The sequence below is a fragment of the Diplotaxodon limnothrissa genome, linkage group LG7, assembly GCF_057381915.1.
Source record: "Diplotaxodon limnothrissa isolate DT_005_m linkage group LG7, D_limnothrissa_male_GT1.1, whole genome shotgun sequence".
NCBI classification, from domain to species: Eukaryota; Metazoa; Chordata; class Actinopteri; order Cichliformes; family Cichlidae; genus Diplotaxodon; species Diplotaxodon limnothrissa.
This window is the reverse complement of record NC_140602.1, coordinates 5,940,356-5,959,220: the sequence shown is the minus strand read 5'-3', so window position 1 is coordinate 5,959,220 and position 18,865 is coordinate 5,940,356. Positions and strand designations below refer to the sequence as shown.

At 39.7% G+C, this 18,865-nt stretch overlaps 1 protein-coding gene across 1 annotated transcript in view; it reads right to left on the bottom strand.

The window, feature by feature from the left end:
• b4galnt4a (beta-1,4-N-acetyl-galactosaminyl transferase 4a) overlaps positions 1-18,865 on the bottom strand; it is a 162,322-nt gene that overhangs the window by 37,693 nt on the left and 105,764 nt on the right. Inside the window, exons 6-7 of the mRNA XM_085359062.1 lie at positions 17,574-17,674; positions 7,147-7,214 (exon numbers count right to left, since the gene is read on the bottom strand). Coding sequence (XP_085215188.1) covers positions 7,147-7,214; positions 17,574-17,674 — 169 coding nt within the window. The remainder of the gene's footprint in view (positions 1-7,146; positions 7,215-17,573; positions 17,675-18,865) is intronic.

The window sequence follows — 18,865 nt, the reverse complement described above, 5'->3', positions numbered from 1 at the left end:
TCCAAGATGACTACATGTTTGATTTGATCTGTTTTATGTGTGCCTGTCCATCTATTTAAATATGCTTAACTCTGTGGATGTACGTTTTCTAGTTGCAGTTGCCTCTGATTGCATTGTATGGAGACCTCCAACAGCCAAGTGAAGAGTTTAAACTGAACCTCTCAACAACAATATGTTTCATTCTCTGACAATATGATTCAGCCCTGCAGCAGCCATTAGTCACTGTTCACTCAACTCTACTACAATCTGCTGTACAGGTCCAATGAACCAAGACATATAAATAACCACAGTCCAGAGTGTGAAAAAAACGAAACAACCTTGCTAACGTAGGAGTGTCTGTGTTTCACTCTGCTCTCCTCTGTTCAATTAAATTTCTGACGACTGCTCTCTGTTTGGCTCCGTTCTGCTCTGTACTGTTTGACTCTTTTAGACTCCATTTTAATATAGCGCTGTCTCATTCCATCTAGTTCTGAGCCCACTATGAATAAAACCAAGAACAGCAGCACAGTGTGAGAGCTGTTTTAAATTGCAGTTTTGATTAAGGCTTTGTGCAGAACTTAGCTATGGCAGAATGAAGTCTGTAAATAGGCTCAAATGGCCCTGAACTTATTCTCCAATAACAAATTGTACAAGAAGATCAGGCTGACAAGGGCCTCATGTGTAATGACTTATAATTTTCGCAGTGCCCATCTACGAAATTGAGTGTAATAAAAACCCGGGAACACTGAAATCATTTAGTTTTGTTCGATTATTCCTTGATTTTATCAGGTTTACAGATCTTTGAAATTACCAGGTTATAAAATCTAATGAGCGATAATAACAGCTGCTCACGTCGTCTCTTTTTTTAAATAAAAAATAGACGGAAAGCGATATGTTATTCGCTTCTGCACTGCTAATTTGCTCATTTCAATTCCATCCCATCTAATTTGAAGAATACCTTCTTATGAAGGCATGGCAATTAATCCTTCTGCACAGATTTGCCACGTTTGGGAGGATATCCTGCCACAAACAGATCGAGTGCAATGGTGTGTGAGGGATGCAAGTTGCACGGGGCAGCACAGGGAACATGCGGAAAATGACAAATTAATTTTTTTTTGCTTTGAGGTCCCACAATAAAGCCATTAGCTGCAGAGCAGGCTTTCAAATGGTGCAGTATTTAACAAGCACATTCACATTAATGCAGACAGGCCTGTATTTTTTTGCATGCAAAAGTATGAACATGTTCTCTGATGTACACCCACACATGAAATAGCAAAACCGATTTTGTATAATTATATTGAAACTGACTTTCATGTCCTCTTTGACATGGCTCCTCTAAAGCAAGTGAAAGTGAGCAGCTATAAAATCAAAATAGATTTGACTTCAGTTATCAAGCTTAAAAGCGCACAATTTTCAACTTGCTTCATGTCTGGGACGAACAAAATAAATAAATAAATAATGACATGACAGAGAAATCATAAATCACCTTACACATCAAGGCCAGGAAACATTAAACGCTTTCGGAGAGGTAGATGAAGGCAACAACTGCTGTGTGTTAATCATCGTTATATCAGATTGCATTGGGATAGACAATGCGCAGTCCAGCCTTGTTCTCTTGAACACTTCCCCTTGACTGGCATAAGTTAAAAAAAATAACGACAACACACCCAAAATACTTTTAAGCAGATGCAAAATACATTCACACGCAGAAACACAGTAACAGGTCACAAAACTTGAAGTGTCACACTCAAATTCCTCTGCTGCACAACCTTTTTAATGTTCCTGTCATAATCTGCCTTCACGCTTGGTTGCTTTGTTGTTGTCTTGTTATTGTGGGAGACTGCAATATACTTGTCAGACAGGAAAAGAAAATAGAAAAACTTTCAACCGCATCCTTCTGTCTCTTCTTCCATTTCATTTTTGTCACCTCTTTGCTCTCCCTCGTAGGCTGATGAGCTTTCCGTGCTAACCAGACCCAGTTAATCCTACGCACAGAGATAAAGTAACACTTGCACATACAACATTCATGAATAAAAAGGACTTCAGCATTATGATTTGGTTTTATCCCGTCACAAAAACAACCTACACATAACAAACCTGCCAAAAAACAAAAGCACGTAGGCACAAACCGTGACGATAACCTACCAAAACCTCCAAAGCAAACACAATTTAAAAGCACACACACTGAGGTGTTACGTATGTGTAACTTCCAGCCAAGAACCACACTACCACTTTTTTGTCATGAAGACCTGGAATAAGAACAGACTGTACAAACACACAAGAGACTAAACTGTGTGCGTGGGTATAGCTTTACAAAAAACAAGAAAAAAAATTCAGCACCAGTAACGATGAGAATTCAATATATGATTAGACGCTGGTGTGATGGAGAGAGTCAGCCTGAATAAACTGTAATGTAAAATCAATACTGTAATCAATATAAAGAACGTAAAGTTCATTGTGAAACATATTCCCTGAATGTGTGCCATCTCATTGGATTTTCATAGCTTGGGATGTGGTTTCTTTTGATAATGGAACCATCACACTGGGGATATAAAATGGCAAGCAGGCATGACTGATTTTCATAGTACCATTATTATTTTTAATCATAATATAGAGCTGCGTTTGGAAGTATCATGTTCAGTATATTTTATTTTAAAACTGAATTTCAAAAACAGCTGTATAGTGTTACACAAATGGCCTTTGGGACGGGAATAATCTGGGCCTCTGATTTTTTTATGCATGTTTCTATGGTATGTATGCATGTATTTTTTTTATGCATTGTATGCATCTATGATTTCAAACTTCCACTAGATCCAGTGAGACATTTGTCAGTGTTACCTGAACACCTACACTGACTTAGAGCGTCACCTCAGAGGTCCATTTACACATCCAACCAACACTTCTGATGTTATCACACTGTATGTTCTGTCACTTTCTTTGTTTTTGCTGGTCTGGAGCATTCAGGTGTGTGTTAAAACAATACCAAAGAGTACAGACAACAGCAATGCTCTTGAAGAAGCAATTGTTTCTGCCAATTAGTTGGCGAAGGGTTATATGGTAATTTCCAAACAATTTCAAATCCAGGTGTGGACGTTCCTGCAAATTCATCCCAAGGTCAGACCGAGCAATGTTCAGAGAAATGTTAGAGTCTGAAGGCCTCAGTTAGCATGTTAAACGTTAAAGTTCATGAGAGTACAATTAAAAGAAGACTGAAAATGTATAATTTGTTTGGCTTTCTAGGAGAAAGCTTCTTCTCTCTAAAAAGAGCATGGCAGCATGGTTTAGATTTGACAAGTTTTATCTGAACAAATAGTTTTTATAGCGTCGTTTGGACAGATGAGAGCATTATGGAGATGCAGCATCTCCATAATGCACAGTACCAGTTTTGGTGAAAACCAAACACAGCACAACAGCACAAACACTTTATACCAATCGTGGCTCAAGAGTTGGGAGTTCGCCTTGTAATCGGAAGGTTGCCGGTTCGAGCCCCGGCTTGGACAGTCTCGGTCGTTGTGTCCTTGGGCAAGACACTTCACCCGTTGCCTACTGGTGGTGGTCAGAGGGCCCGGTGGCGCCAGTGTCCGGCAGCCTCGCCTCTGTCAGTGCGCCCCAGGGTGGCTGTGGCTACAATGTAGCTTGCCATCACCAGTGTGTGAATGTGTGTGTGAATGGGTGGATGACTGGATATGTAAAGCGCTTTGGGGTCCTTAGGGACTAGTAAAGCGCTATATAAATACAGGCCATTTACCATTATAACTGTCAGGACTGTGGTGGAGGGATCATTATTTTGATTTTTGGTTTCTTTGCAGCCACAGGAACTGGACACCTTGCAGTCATTGAGTCGACAATGAACTCCTTCTCCACTGTCCACAGTATTCTATAGTCAAATGTGAGGTTGTCTATCTGACAGCTAAAGCCTTGGGCAAACTGGGTCATGCAAGAGGACAATGATCCCAAGCACAGCAGCAAATCTACAACAGAACTAGGGCTGGGTATCGTCACTGATTTCTAGAATCGATTCAATTCCGATTCACAAGGTCCCGAATCGATTCGATCCACGATTCGATTTAATTCGATTTAATTCGATTCGATTCGATTCGATTTAAATCTGGGAAATTTTGACAGTCAGAAATATTATAATTCAAATCAGTACATTTACATATTTTTGTATCAATAAAAAGGAAGCTGACACACGCAAGACTTTATCAAAGGTGTGAGCATCACAGCAGATGCCTTTGTGTCAAAGTAGCTGAAGATAAAACACAGAAAAACATGAAGGTGATTTTCCTGGCCTGGGATTTTATAAAAATATTCTGCAGTACATCAAAAACGAAAGAAAACCATTAATCAACATATGAACATTACCTCTGAAGTTACAGCGGTTTTATTAGAGACACGGTTAAGCGTTTTGCATTTTGAATAATTTTAAAAAGTTTAAATTTGTTCAGTATTGAACAGCAGAAATGAGGTTTTCTTTTCGGAAGAATGTAAAAGGGAAAAAAACAGCGGCTGACAGCGCTGTAAACTACGGTAGACTGGTGCGTAACAAGCAAGCGAATAATGAAGAAAGGGAAACTGTTCTTGAAGTACAGAGAGAGAGGGGGGGGGGGGGAGGGAGAGAGAGAGAGAGAGAGAGAGCTGTGCATCGCGGTGGAAGCAAAACAGTAAAAGTCAGAGTGAATTCATGACGATTTTACGTTTGGATCTTCTTTTGCTGCTGGTTCGGTCAATATTGTTTGGAGAGAGATCAAACTAACAGCTTTAGAATCGGCGCAAAAAGGGCGTAAACACAAAGCGCGGACCCGCCGAAACATCAGGATCAGCGAGCTGTCGGCTTTCAGCCCCAACCGTGAGAAAGGCGACATCTAACTGATTCTGATCCGCGGGTCGCACTGTGTGTTTAAGTCTATGTGCAGAATCCGTGTACCTGCTCTCATTTACTGTCTTAACTGTTTGGTGGTTCTTCAAATTTTGTGAGATGTCACCAAAGATTCTGGCATTTCAAGCAAAATAAATTTATATTAAAAAAATCGATTCAGGATTTAAATGAATCGATTTTACGTTATCCAAGCCAGAATCGATTTTAATCGATGAATCGATTATAAAAACCCACCCCTAAACAGAACGGCTGTAAAATAAAAGAATTAAAGTCTTGCAGTGGCCCAGACAAAGGCCAGACTTCAACCCAACTGAAAGGCTGTGTTGGGACCTTAGGAGAGCTGTGCATAAATGAATTGTCACACACTTGAATAAACCGAAGCAATGTTGTAAAGAAGAGTGGGCCAAAATTCCTCCAGAATGACATAAGAGATGGATTAAAAGAAAAAAGATTACTTTAAGTTGCTTCAAGTTATTGCTGCTCAAAGCAGCTATGAAAGCTATTCAATCATGGAGAGTATTTATTTATTGCACTCACCGCCTCTGCATTTTGGCTTATTTTTGTTAAACAAATAATTACACAGTGTAATACATCATGTATTGTTGTTCATCTCTAATTTTATGCCCTGGTAAGAACTAAGACAACCCACACAGAATGTGAGCTTTCTTTCTACACTGTATTGTTATAATTGTTCATAACCTAATTTGTTACATTTAAAAGATCCAAGTATCCCTTAACTTCACCCCAAACACCAGTGATTTGAATAATTTAGGCCAACACTTGTGCTTCATTCAGTCGGGCAAATGAGGCAACCCAAAGGAACAAGAGCTTTTAGAATCGGTTCTCCTGCACAATCATATAAACTTAATGAGTTCAGAAGCAAAGTGGATGCGGATAAGTGCTTACAATCACAATGCGGCAGATATTATGTTCACTTTGTGAATCTGTGGCTGTCTGTATGTCTCTGTTGTCATAAAAATTGGGTTCTGGAGACAGGTAGTGTAGTAAGAACTACGACAAAAGAAGCAGCTTTGAGTACTTTGTCACCTGTCTATTTGCTTGTCAACCTGAGTCTCACAACCATGCAAGATGGAGTCTGAAAACTTAAAGATCAATATTAAAGGAGAGTTTGAAGATGGGTGTGGCCTAAGAACTCAGTGAGTCATCATGTAAACATTAGGGAGAAAGATGTGTCGAGGACTGGATAGTTTAATGCCTCTCCATCTTACATTTACTGAGAAAGAGAGTACTTTCAGGATTAAGACTGTCGACACCTGAGAGCACTTCTTATACAGAATGGTAATTCATCTATAGATATAGGTACTAGCATGCATACAAAACATGCATAGAAGATCTGCTCTTCAGTCTCCAGGGAACACTTTCTTCTTATATGTGAGAAGTTGTAGTGTAGGGTTGCAGGACCAAGGCTTCCTGTTCTATGTGCCAGTTATTGTTTATAAATGTAATCTTGTCAGATATTGGCTGATGGTTTCAAGTTTGCATTTTGGTAAATGTGTTTCTTCCTTTGCTCTCCATAGGAAGCAAAACCTATACTAGGGGTGGGGAAGTCCAGGCCTCAAGGGCCGGTGTCCTGCAGGTTTTAGATCTCACCCTGGGTCAACACACCTGAGTCAAATTATTAGTTCATTACCAGGCCTCTGGAGAACTTCAAGACATGTTGATGATGTAATTTATCCATACAAATGAGCTGTGTTGGTTCAAGGACACAGCTAAAACCAGCAGGACACCGGCTCTTGAGGCCTGGAGTTCCCCCACGCCTGACCTACACAAACACAACTGTTCTGTACTAGTCAGACTGCAAACAGAAACCAGTACCAAAAATCATGTTCCTTGATAATATCTGCATCTACCTAGAGATTACCTTTATTGCTATAAATTAGGTTGTAGAGTAATATTAATGTGCAAATACAGCAATTGCTGCAGACTGCTGCTTAACAGGTAAAGAGACTATTTAACAGAAACAACCATGGAAGACTAGATATTCACATCCTGACTCTTAGTACATATATGGTCTTGCTAACAGCTTTCAAGTATTCCGAATTGTGTTTAGGTACTTCCCCCTACAGTGTATACAGACTGCATTTTGCTATGATGGCACAAATACACACACACTGACAGGTTTACAAGGTGAAACTAACAAAACATCCGGCAAAACCTTTCCTGGGAGATCCTCCATCAGATTCTTGTGCCCTTTTGGTCTCTCTACTGCTGAGAAAGTGAAATAATTTTGCCATCCTGATACGTGTGTGGTTGTCAGAGGTACTTACTGCACAGACTTCGAAGACTGGGACCTGAACTTGTTAAACTCGCCTGGAGCGGTCCACTCTGTCCCCAGCTGCAATACAGAAGAGACAAGACACAGGTCAGAGAGAAGTCTACGACAAGCTGGAGAAGAGAAAGGGGCTCCACAAGCCTCAGAGCAGTATGAAAAATTCAGTTTGGTTTGCAAATCTTTTTAGAAATCAGCTGTGTGCTAAATAAAATACCAACTTTATCTTCATTGGGTACTGACAGAGACTGGTGTCTCAGTTAGCAGGTGGATGTCCTAAACTTATTTTTAAGTCAGAAATTGGATTGGTGGATCGCAAAGGACACCAAAAGATCCTGACTGCCTCCCTGGTTAGCAACATAAATGAAAAGAAAATGGGAAAACAAGCTAATACATCCCAAAACAACAGGAAGAGTCAATCAGAAGGAAAGTTTGGAAAGGCAAAGTGAGCTAACAAATGAGAACTAATGACAATAAACAGACAGAAATAGAGGAAGTCAGATTCCCTGCCAATGCTGACTCTGAGAAGCCAGCTCATCTAAACCCCTGGGGTTCCTGTTTTGGCCCTGTGGTTGAGTCGGTGCCCATTCATTCTCTCAGCAAGCCAACAGCTCCATAATGAAAGAATGAAACTAAGATCACAGTGGGCATGTCTTTAATTGTTTGTGTTGGCCACACAACTGAGTTTGAGACTGGTCAAAAGACATTGCTGCGAGTGGTGCTAACAAATCAAAAGAGACAGTAAATAGCTGTTGATCCTCAATCTGTGTTACACAATACATGTTCCCAGAGAAAAACATATAGTGATGCACATGCATACACAAACAAATCAAAATGCCAATTGTACAGTGGCATATCTGAATGTGTTTGCTGGCATGAAAGGAGAGTCCCTATGATAATAAACCTTAAAATCATGCAGCCTGTCCAAAGCCAATCAGGCCCCTGGCAATGCTGACGCCTCTGAGAGTCTTTGTGAGGCTACTGAGTAGAGAGGAGGAGGACACAATGTGTGCTACTGTGCTTTCAACTCTGGAGCCCACAGCATCTTGCTGCCACAGTGCATATTCACACCAACATTCCCTTCAAATATTCCTCTGGTAGGAGTTAGGTCACTGAAAGTGAACATCAGGGAAGCTAGCTAACCGAGCACTAAGCAAAGTACTCCAGTAGCTTTGCATTAAAGATGAAGATACATTTGCAAACACCTACGTGAGCATTTACCGGAAACAACTGTAATAAACTTTGTCCTCATATTTTTTGTGCATACTTGAATGTTGTGTGTCAGCTGTTTTTGTATGTTATTTAAAAAAGAAAGACTCACTTCTTATGCTGATAAGCTAAAATCTGCCATGTGGATATGACAACCTACAGAGTGAATGTCCGTTAACTGTAAAATTGTGCTGCTGGATACCAGATGTTCCGGCTAACCGTTTGATCTGTTACACCTATTATTTACAGTTTTATCAGTCACAACAATTCCACACATGCTTCTATTACTTTCGACAGTTAGTAACCGACCTCCATGACAGTTAAAATAACTCACAAGTTTCATATGACTACACAAGGCATTTCTGTAGAAGTGTAAAATCTTTCAAAGCAGAGGAAATTGGTGAAAAATGCAGCACTAAATTGAAATAGTCAACCTATGAGAAGACACTATTGAAAATGCCCCTATTACTGTATTGTACTTGCACGCTTTATGTTATACTCTCCCTTCTTTCAGGGTTTTTTTTTTTCTGAACATAAAAGGTAAATTAGAAAGCTATCACACAGCAGAGACAGCACAGGAAAAATATCAATCTCACCAAGTTGTGTCATCTAGTGCTGACTCTACATGCAGGAAACCTGAGGGCGCATACAGGAAATCATTAAATTAGATCTCTACAGACATTCGATTTATTTCCAAAGTAAATAGAATTTTTGGAGTGAAACTTGGTTTTATATAACTGGGATTATATTTACGCCGTCCTTTGAGCTCTAAACCTTTATGTGGCACGAGACGACTTACCTATTTATGCTCTGCAAAAATAGTTGATGATTTAGATTATTTTCTGAGCAGCTCAACAAAATATAGGATTCATACAAACAAAAAGTCAGGGTGAACATAATTCAAAATTAAAGCCTTTTTTATTTTTAACTTAATTGTCTTTTTGTGTCTCTTTTTTAGGGTAACAAAGACATCAATCAACGGTGTGCATTGTGGTTACAAGGACAAAAGCTCTCCAATGAAAGGAGCAGATGTTCTTTAAGGTGCACATGCAGACATGCATAACACACACACACAGAATTTTTTTCTCACTGAAGGATGAGTCATTGCTTAGTGAAGGCAGCATCTCCTCACCAGAGTAGGGAAGAGGTAAATCAGAAAGCAAGCAGCCAGAGATTGATGAGGGGTTACTCACACACAGGCACACACACTACTCATATTACACCTTAAAACACAACTTCTCACTTGCATTTTGTCATATTGTACTTCTACTTCTGAAGTCCCCTATAAAAAAAAAGTAAACCGGCAAACTTGGCAATCCAATTTCTTCAACTTAAATTGATCGAAGAAGCCAGAGAGATGGACGCTCATGTACACTCTTTTTTTTTTTTTTTGCATCTGTAAAGCAGACACAAACACCCACACTGCGCATCTGTGTGTGAACCTCACCCACATATGTGGGTACCTTAAGAAATCTAATTTCAGATGGCCACTGGCCCTGAAACACTGAAAAGCGAAACACAAAACAGGGTCGAGAGATAAAAGAAATATGAGTGTGCAGTGGAGCTATGGAGACATTACTCCTCTTTCTATCAGCTCCTTTTCTCCCATACACTCCTTTCCCCCGCTGCCCAAATAAGACGAGAAAAGTAATAGAAAAACAGCTGACCTGTGATATAATGGGAGTGCTGCTTTCTTGCTCTTATTCTGTCTTGCCTTCAATGTGTTTTTTCAATTGAATCCAAACTGCAAAATTTTAATGACTAAAAGCTCCTCAGCACACTTTAACCTTTTACCAGCACTGCTGAAGAGGTGGACACAAGGACATACCGGGATTGGTCTGTGCGTACTGTTTATGTCGGCTTTTATTCAATTTAAGTACACTGGCAACAAAAGAAAATAAGGGGCAAACTTTAAAATGAAAATTGTGCCAGTGCAGCAATCCTGACATTTTACATGTATTGGCTATAAAAATATTTAAATTTAACAGACATTTATTTATGTTTTTGGATACAGCTGCATTTTCTTTGAATGTATGACAAAGCAGAGATACAACCTTGGAATGATACAATAAAGCACCTATGGTTATTAACAGGGGATTTAGCTTTATCCTGTTACTGCTCAGGCATCATTCCTCTCTCACACTCAGCTTGAGCAATTTCTTGCCTATCACTAATCAGTCTGTTTGCACACACTACAGACATTTTGGCATGCTGCGAAGCGTCACAACAGGAAAGCATAGTTCTAACTAATATTAATTATAGCCACATTCCATTTAGGACTCTCAGTTCAGTGGCCGTCATCATTAAAGTCATTAATTCATAGTGTGAATGAAAAAAGCTATTACATAGCAGAAAATGTAGAAGACTTTTGAAAATGCTTCAATACTGAACCACACTGATGGTGAAGAAGTTCAAGACTCACGTTTTGCCAGCTGGTTGAATCAAGATGAAATAAAAACAAAAACATTTACAATTCTACCTGTAATAAGAAAAACCTACCCTATTTAAATTGGATCAATCTTCTTTTCCAGCTCGTCTCCCTGCTTACCTCTGGAGAACTTCCAGCAATGCTGCTGTTCTTGGCTGCTGTGAAAACTGCATTTGACCACTTCTGTGTTTTGCTTTTGAGATGCCCCCTGGATCTGCTCCAGAGTTGCAAGGTAGTGACCATTATAGTTAATTTTAGAGAACATGAGAACACCACAGAAACACATTTGGCCAGCAGTTTAGTGACGATGCAGAGGCTGTTCTCCCTCATAACCCTCATCTGATCCAGGGGGGTGAAAAAGGACGAGCATACTTGTGGTCACGCTTCTAACCTGATATACCATCTTTGAGTTTAGTTATTGCATACCCTTCATGCAAACTGTAAACCCAGCAGCTGAGAGATAGCAGTTTCAGCTGTCATGATGAAAGAAAGCCCTCAACAGGTCAGTTTGACAGAGAAGTTGTTCTCTGCTCAAGTGTGAGGTTCATAATGAAATTACAGAGCATAGGCAAGTGGTCACAGGATTTCTTGGGAAAAATTTAAATGGAGCAGTAGCCCTTAAAGCAATTCATAGACACGGAAGAAGATGATATTGAAGGGAAAATCAGGTAAACTTAGATTCAGTACAGCCCATCTGTGCTGTCATAGTTGTGCTGGACCCTATTCCAGCCGACGAGAGGGTCACCGATCCATTGTAGGGCTATAAAAAAAAAACAACAACATTAAAGTATAGATTTTGTTTTTTTTAATGGTTAGAGCTGCAGAATTTCTTAATTGCACCATTTGCAATAAAAAGAAACAGGTGCACTTGGAGCCAAAGACCATGAAAGTTTTTGTTTACATATTTTGGTATCATTAAGCATGAAGTTGGTTGCTTTAAAATTTGAATTTGAATTTACCAGTTTTCACACATTGCAATCTACCATAAAATCAACCTTCAGATACTTTAAATGGATGTGGACCATCAAACCTACTTTCATGCCTGAATTCATTTTTTTCAGTCATTTTCGAACTGCCGAGTTACGTTGGTGTTACAGTCATTCGGATGGGCTTGTATGCACACATGTATCTAACTATAACACGAATAATAGCAGACACAGACGTGCTGTGTACTGTGATAGATTGCCCGTCTCAAGCAATGTTAAAATTTGAAACCTGGCTGTATCTATTTTCTTCCCTGTCAAAATGCTTTTTCTACAAGGCTAAAGAATAAAATGTATCATATGCGCGTTGTCGCTTTTAATCCAAAATCCTATTCAGTGTCTTTGATCAGGTGCTTTTACCTGGTAAAACGATGGGCATTTGAAACTCATTAACCACTGTTGTTGCAGACATCTTTATTCACTGTGGCAGGAAAACCACAAATGTTAGTAAAATTAATGATGGCATTGTTCCAATTTAGGTGTTCCAGTAAGCTGTGCCACTGACAGTGCAGAAACAGCCCCAGCTAAGTACACGTCAAACATCTTTTATTTTAAACGTTTATATGATTAGGTGAGATTTTATGTGATTTTAAGTCAAAGAAGCTGACTTAATTCCATCCCTCCTTACAATCGATACGGCCAGGTGGTAGAAAAAAGAAAAAACTTTTAAATCTTATCTGCTTATCAGCTGTTCTACAAATTGAGTTTCTTGGTTTTTTGTAGAGTGGGGCAAAGTTGTGAATTGGTGCATGCTCCTACAACAGTGACAATATCTTGTCTGTCAGGGAATGAGAAGCTACTGGTGCTGTTGAGTCCCATATTGATCGCAGTTCCCTGACCCAGTTTCTCGTACGCCTGTGTATTTTTGTATCTGCTTTTTGAACCAGACAGTCAAAAGCTGGGAAAAAAAACTGCTCAGGAATGGCTCGAGAAACAACACAAAAATTCTAAGACATTTACTCAGCCTCCAAACTCCTCAAATCTCAATCCGATTGAACATCCTGCAGATAAACAGCAAGCAGCCAGATCTATGGTGGGCCAACATCGCGCCCCATTGTGGAAGGGGGATCTACACAATATAACATAGGTGTTTTAAACATTGTGGCTGATTTGCCATTTGCGCCAAGTGTCTGTGCAACCAGACATGAACTACACTAAGGCATTAGCGCACACACAGCCTTGCACACATGTGCCGTTTCCTGCTCATAAGGGCCTTTTAATATCAGACAAGACTGGGCTGGTTCTGTGGGAAGCTCTGCGGGAGCTGTCTGGACATTCTGATTGAAGGAAAATCTCATTACAGATTAGCTGTAGGCAAAAATATGATTAACGGCAAGGCGGGACAATGGATAATCCTCATTCACATTAAGTTCATTCGTATGCGTACAGATAATGTCCCAGCAGGAACATGGAAAGTGTTCTAATAAGAATAGTGTACCCAACCAATCGCACTTCAACAAATTGAGAAGAGGGAGCTGGTACATGTAAGGGACCGAGCAGCAGAACCAAGCATGACGCAAGGTCGATTTTGTTCTCTCACTTGGGTTCGTATATATTTCGTTTTTAAGTAGAGCACCTAAAAATACGAATATTTTAAAGGTTCTTTTTTTTAATATTCTATATTGATAAAGTCATAAAGTGAAATATTTCTGTTTTTATGTTTTCAGTTGGATGATTGTTGGCTGATAGTATTTAGTGTGCAGTATTTTAAATGATTAGAATATTTTATTTTGAGTTTGAGTAAATTACCACTCAAACAATACAAATACTGTGTATGTGTTGGTCTAGTTCAGAACAGGTAAATACGATCAAGGCCAAAACTGAGAGACTTGACAGTCCAGATAACAAACATTGCCAAGGTCTACTGGGGAAAAGGCCAGCTGTTCACAAAGTGCTGTATGAAAGCATGTTAATGCTAAGATGACAGGTAGGGGAAAGTGTTTCTGGAAAAGGTGCACAAGCAACGGGGATGACCACTGCCTTGACATGATTGTTAAGATGTCAGATGTCTATTCATATTAATGTACAGAATTCACCTGCTTGCTGCTAGTTCTGCACATTCACCCAGTGTATATACTATATGTACGTGTGTGTATATATATATATATATATATATATATATATATGTATATAATGTTCTTCCTCTACACCCCCCCCCCCCCATTTTTGCACATGTCGAGGAGCGTGTCAGGCTACATTTCACTGTATGTTATACTTGTATAACTATGCATGTGACAAATAAAGAACCTTGAACCTTGAAGAGAAGTCTATTTGAGCAACCTGGGAAAATTCAGAAGGATTGGACTGAGGCTGGTGACGGTGCAATAAGAGCCACCATCACACAAATCTTCAGGAACAGGATAAAACTGCTGCATTCTTAATATCAAGCTACTTCTGATCCAGAGATGTCAGAAGCATTCTTATCTGGGCTAAGGAGAAAAAGAACAGGACTGCTGCTCGGTCCACAGTCCTGTGATCCACATATGAAAGCAATTTTTTTCATTTTATTTGGAAATAAACATCTTAGAGTCTGGAGGAATAATGGAGACAGAATCCAAGGTCTTTTAATATCCAGTGTGAAGTTTCTGCAGTCTGTGATGATTTGGAGTGCCGTGTCATCTGCACGCAGCTATCTACTAGAAGATTTTAGAGCACTTCCTTCCATCTGCTAACAAGCTTCGTGGAAATGCCAATTTCCTTTTCCAGCAGGATTCTGCCCACAGTGCCAAAACTCCTACATAATGATTTGCTGAATGTGTTATTATGATGGTTGATGGGGCAGCTGACTCACCTGACCTGAAACCCACAGAGAATCTCTGGTTTGTTTCAAGAGGAAGATGAGAAGCCGACCCAAAAATACAAACGAGCTGCTGTCATCAAAGCAACCTGAGCTTCAGTAACACCTCAGCAGGACCGCAAACTAATCGCTTCCATGCTACACTGTACTGATGCAGTAATTTGTGGTAAAGCAACGCCAGCCAGGTACTGAGTGTATAAATGAACACACTTTTTAGAAGCTGGAGATTTCTGTATTGTAAATGCTTTTTTAAATCATGGAACTATTACAATCATGTTTAGATGTGTGATTAATACAAAAGTTGAGTTACATTATGAAAAACTAAGTCAGAATATTCTAATTTTTTGGAGATCCACTGGTACCGTATGCATTTGTGTGGATTTGGGATGACCTACACAGGAACTAGGACTCAAGCTTACCTTTTGAATGTTTTATACATGTTTGAGAATAACAGAAATACACATCTCGAGATTAAATCATTATCTTCTTTGCTGTAATATTTGGAAGACAAGAAAATACTGACAGGGGTCACCATGGAAACAGCACAGAAACACTTCAGCTCTATTTTTCATCACATCACTGTTAAATGCCTCATGGGAGCACATTCGAATTATACTTTTAAAGATATATTTGCTAGTCATTGGCGTTTTCATTTGGAAGCACTAGCCTCAAACAGGGCATACTAGGAAGCTTATTCAAATAAAAAAGATCTGGGCTTGCTGGATCCCTCACACACTTGTCTGTCAGTCAGTGGCTTTTTTTTTACTGGTGTGCAATCCATTTGGACAGAGGTTTACAGGGAATGCTAACTGGGGTTATTGGGGTTCCTCCAATCTCTGGGCAAGATACAACTCCACAAAAAAAAGGAGAAAAAGTGCCCTGGTGTGTCCAACGGTGTGTGTATTTGGGATTGGAAAAATGTGGTATGAACAGAATAAAACTGTAGTATACTGTGTATGCTATTTGAGTGAATGGGTGAATTTAGAATTCAGTGTAATGTCCTTCGCATGCACAGGAAGATTAGAAAAATAACCTTTTTTCACTGTCGTAAATGTGACACACAGAACACAGAAGTGGCTGAAGAATAACCCCTGCCTTTAATTTTTATTTAATCTTCAGAAAATAAAAAACAAGCTAAAATTGAGTTATTTTATTATTATCTGGTTTGAAATAACTTAAAAAACCCATAAATTAATTGTGTATTAGAGCAGCGGTCCCCAACCTTTTTTGCGCCACGGACCGGTTTGTGCCCGACAATATTTTCATGGACCGGCCTTTAAGGTGTCGCGGATAAATACAACAAAATGAAACTAGTACCGGTACCGAAAAAAAGAAGGTTTATTCATAACACACGTGAAAAGACCCAGGAAAACAGAGTCAAAGAAAAAAAAAAAAAACGATAACAAAATAACGCTAAAAACCCTGAAAACCATACATTTCACACCCGAGTCTCACTCTCGCGGCCCGGTACCAAATGACTCACGGACCGGTACTGGTCCGTGGCCCGGGGGTTGGGGACCGCCGTATTAGAGCTCTTACAAGTCTTAAGGGCAGGCTTTGTAGCAAGCAAAGAAGAGCAGCGCATGTCTCCTCAGGGTGTAAAGTGTTTGTGCTATATGAAACACAAACTCTTAAAAGTTGGGGAAAATCTGACTACTTCAAAATCCTCTTTCAAAAAAAAAAACAACAAACTTACAGTAAGAGAAAATCTAAATAAACTCTTTTTCCACCTAAGCTCATGCAGATGGTTTGAACGGAGCAACGATTTAGATTTTTATCCGTGAAACACAAAGTGCATCTCGAGACTGGGAAGGCAGTGAGACCTGTCTGTCAGCCGGTGGCAGGATGAATGATCCTTAGCCATAATGCTGCTCCTCTGCCATTACCTAGATGATATTTCTCCACTGCTAAATGTCACATCAATATTCTCTAGCAGCCAATTAATCTCAGCTCCCATGGAACCTGGTGACATCTCGCATCCTGTTGGAATACAGATGGCACCATCGCTGGACCTTTGCTCTTAACACATATTTGCTGAGAGCACTCATATGGTGCAGTTCAAATATTGTGCAACCTCGTGCATCTTTCCCTTCTTAAATCTTTCAGAGGGTTTCGCAGAGAAAACTTTATTAGCAGAGGCAGCGGCAGCAGCACAGCTTGACTTTTATTCAATTGCGGGCAGAGGATACTTCAAGGATAGATGGGAAAGGAAAACGATTTTTCACAGGATGTTCTACAGGAGGATTTAAGTCTACTGTATTTTAAGGCGTGTGTTGGGGAGGTGAGTGATAGCCTCGGTGTTAGGATGGTGACATGAGGGGAGCGGGTGATTACTAAAGACGAACAAGGTCAAATCGCTCATTGTCCCTGCTGTTGCTGTATCGCTGAACTCTGGCAGAATTAAAGGCTTATGTTGAGGTGTGGTCAGAGCTGGATGCTCTTAGTCACATCTCAGCAACGATTTTAGATGGCATCATTTCAGAGTAATAGCTTTGACCCTTTAAAGTCTCAACAGTAACTATGATTCCACAAGAATTGCAGTTAATCATAGTTATACTTGCCTGATCTGTCATAGTGTGCATAGCCATATATGAGAGAAATAAAATCCATTAGAAGCCATTTAGAGATATGAGTCACCGTCACCTGAATATCCTATCAGATAATAAAGTCACTATGTAGTCTAATGATTAAGGTTTGGCTTCCCTGCGCAAACTGTACTATGGATGAACTTCCCTAGAGGTATATATTATACTAAGTGTTTTACTATTTAGGTCATGACATTAAGAGGTTGAATTTAGGCCCCAGAAGATTCAGGCTCTTCCTACAGTAACAGCTTGTTGCTAAGCAATGCCATTTAAAAACAGGAGAGTACTGAAAAATGGGTTGTACTAAATGGCTTTCCTTTGAATCGTAAACTATAAAGAATATAGGGACCCTGCTGATTTTAAATGGAGTGACCCTCTGTGTGTTTCAGATAATATTCAGTGTAACACAGTTTTGTTGCTTACCTGTCCTACATAGACCAGCAGTCTGGCATTAAGAGGAGTCTCATCAGGGCTCAGCCAGAACTCAGAGTTATCGTCTGATGATACTGAGAACTGGAAATCACCTGGAAGGGAGAAAATATGATCAAAGTGTGTGTCAGTGGAAGTAGATATGTATGATCTAAGAGAGTATAATCACGAAGAGCAGAATTTCATAAGAAATGTGAAAAAGAAAACGCACCAAAATTGTGGTGCCCTGCCGGGAGCAGTAGTCATGGATGACATGCATGGTTACGGTGATATGAAGATTTTCCTCACATGAATTTCTAATCTGTATGTAACAACTATATGAATGGAAATAAACACTTGAGCACAGACGCAAAACAGTGAGAACATGGGGTGCAGTAAGTGGAGCTCACAAACATTGTCATTCAGTTTATAAGTAATCTCAGGATAGTAACAAATTGTATTTATTTGTCATCTTTCCTCATAAATGTTTACACGTTCATGGGTAATCAGTGATCTGAGAGACAGTGATCTTAGTTTTCAAATGTGGAGTCATCCTAAGAGCAGAATAAAATCGGTATCCACACCGTCAGATTATCTTTCATTTCTTCTTGTGGATTGGCATGCAAATTCATATATACTATTGTATATAAAAAAGCGTAACACAGGTGGACATACCTGTGAATACAGATTTCTTTTTTTTTTTTTTGTTCTTTTCCACCTTTATTTGATAGACACAGTGAAAGCAGGGGCAGAAAGAGAAGGGGAAGACAAAGGGCCGCGGGTCAGACTCAAACCCGGGCTGGCCGCTCTCAGCCATATGGCATGTGGTCGACTGCTCAACGCACCCCAGTGAATACAGATTTCTAATAATGTTGCTGCACTGACTATTATTTATCGAACTAAAATAAGCTAAAATGCAGCATTACTATTAGAAAAAACAAGGTATAATCTTACTATTTCCACAGTGATTAAGAGCGGGATAGCTGCCACGTGCTGCTAATCAAAAGCCCTTGATTAACTGATCAAGTGTGGCCATCCTTATAAAAGCAGAAGTTTTGGTTTGGTGTCTTTTTGTTTGTGTTTTTCTGGTCTGGAGCGCTATTGTGTGTGTTAACACACTCCAAAGACTCAATGCCACTTCGGCAATGATTTTAGAGAAGCAATTGTTAGTACCCATCAATCTGGGAAGGGTTATAAGGCCATTTCCAAACAATTTAAAGTCCATCATTCTGAAGTGAAAAACATTATTCACATGTGGACAGCGTTCAAGCCAGCTGCCAATCTTCCCAAGAGTGGACACCTCAGAA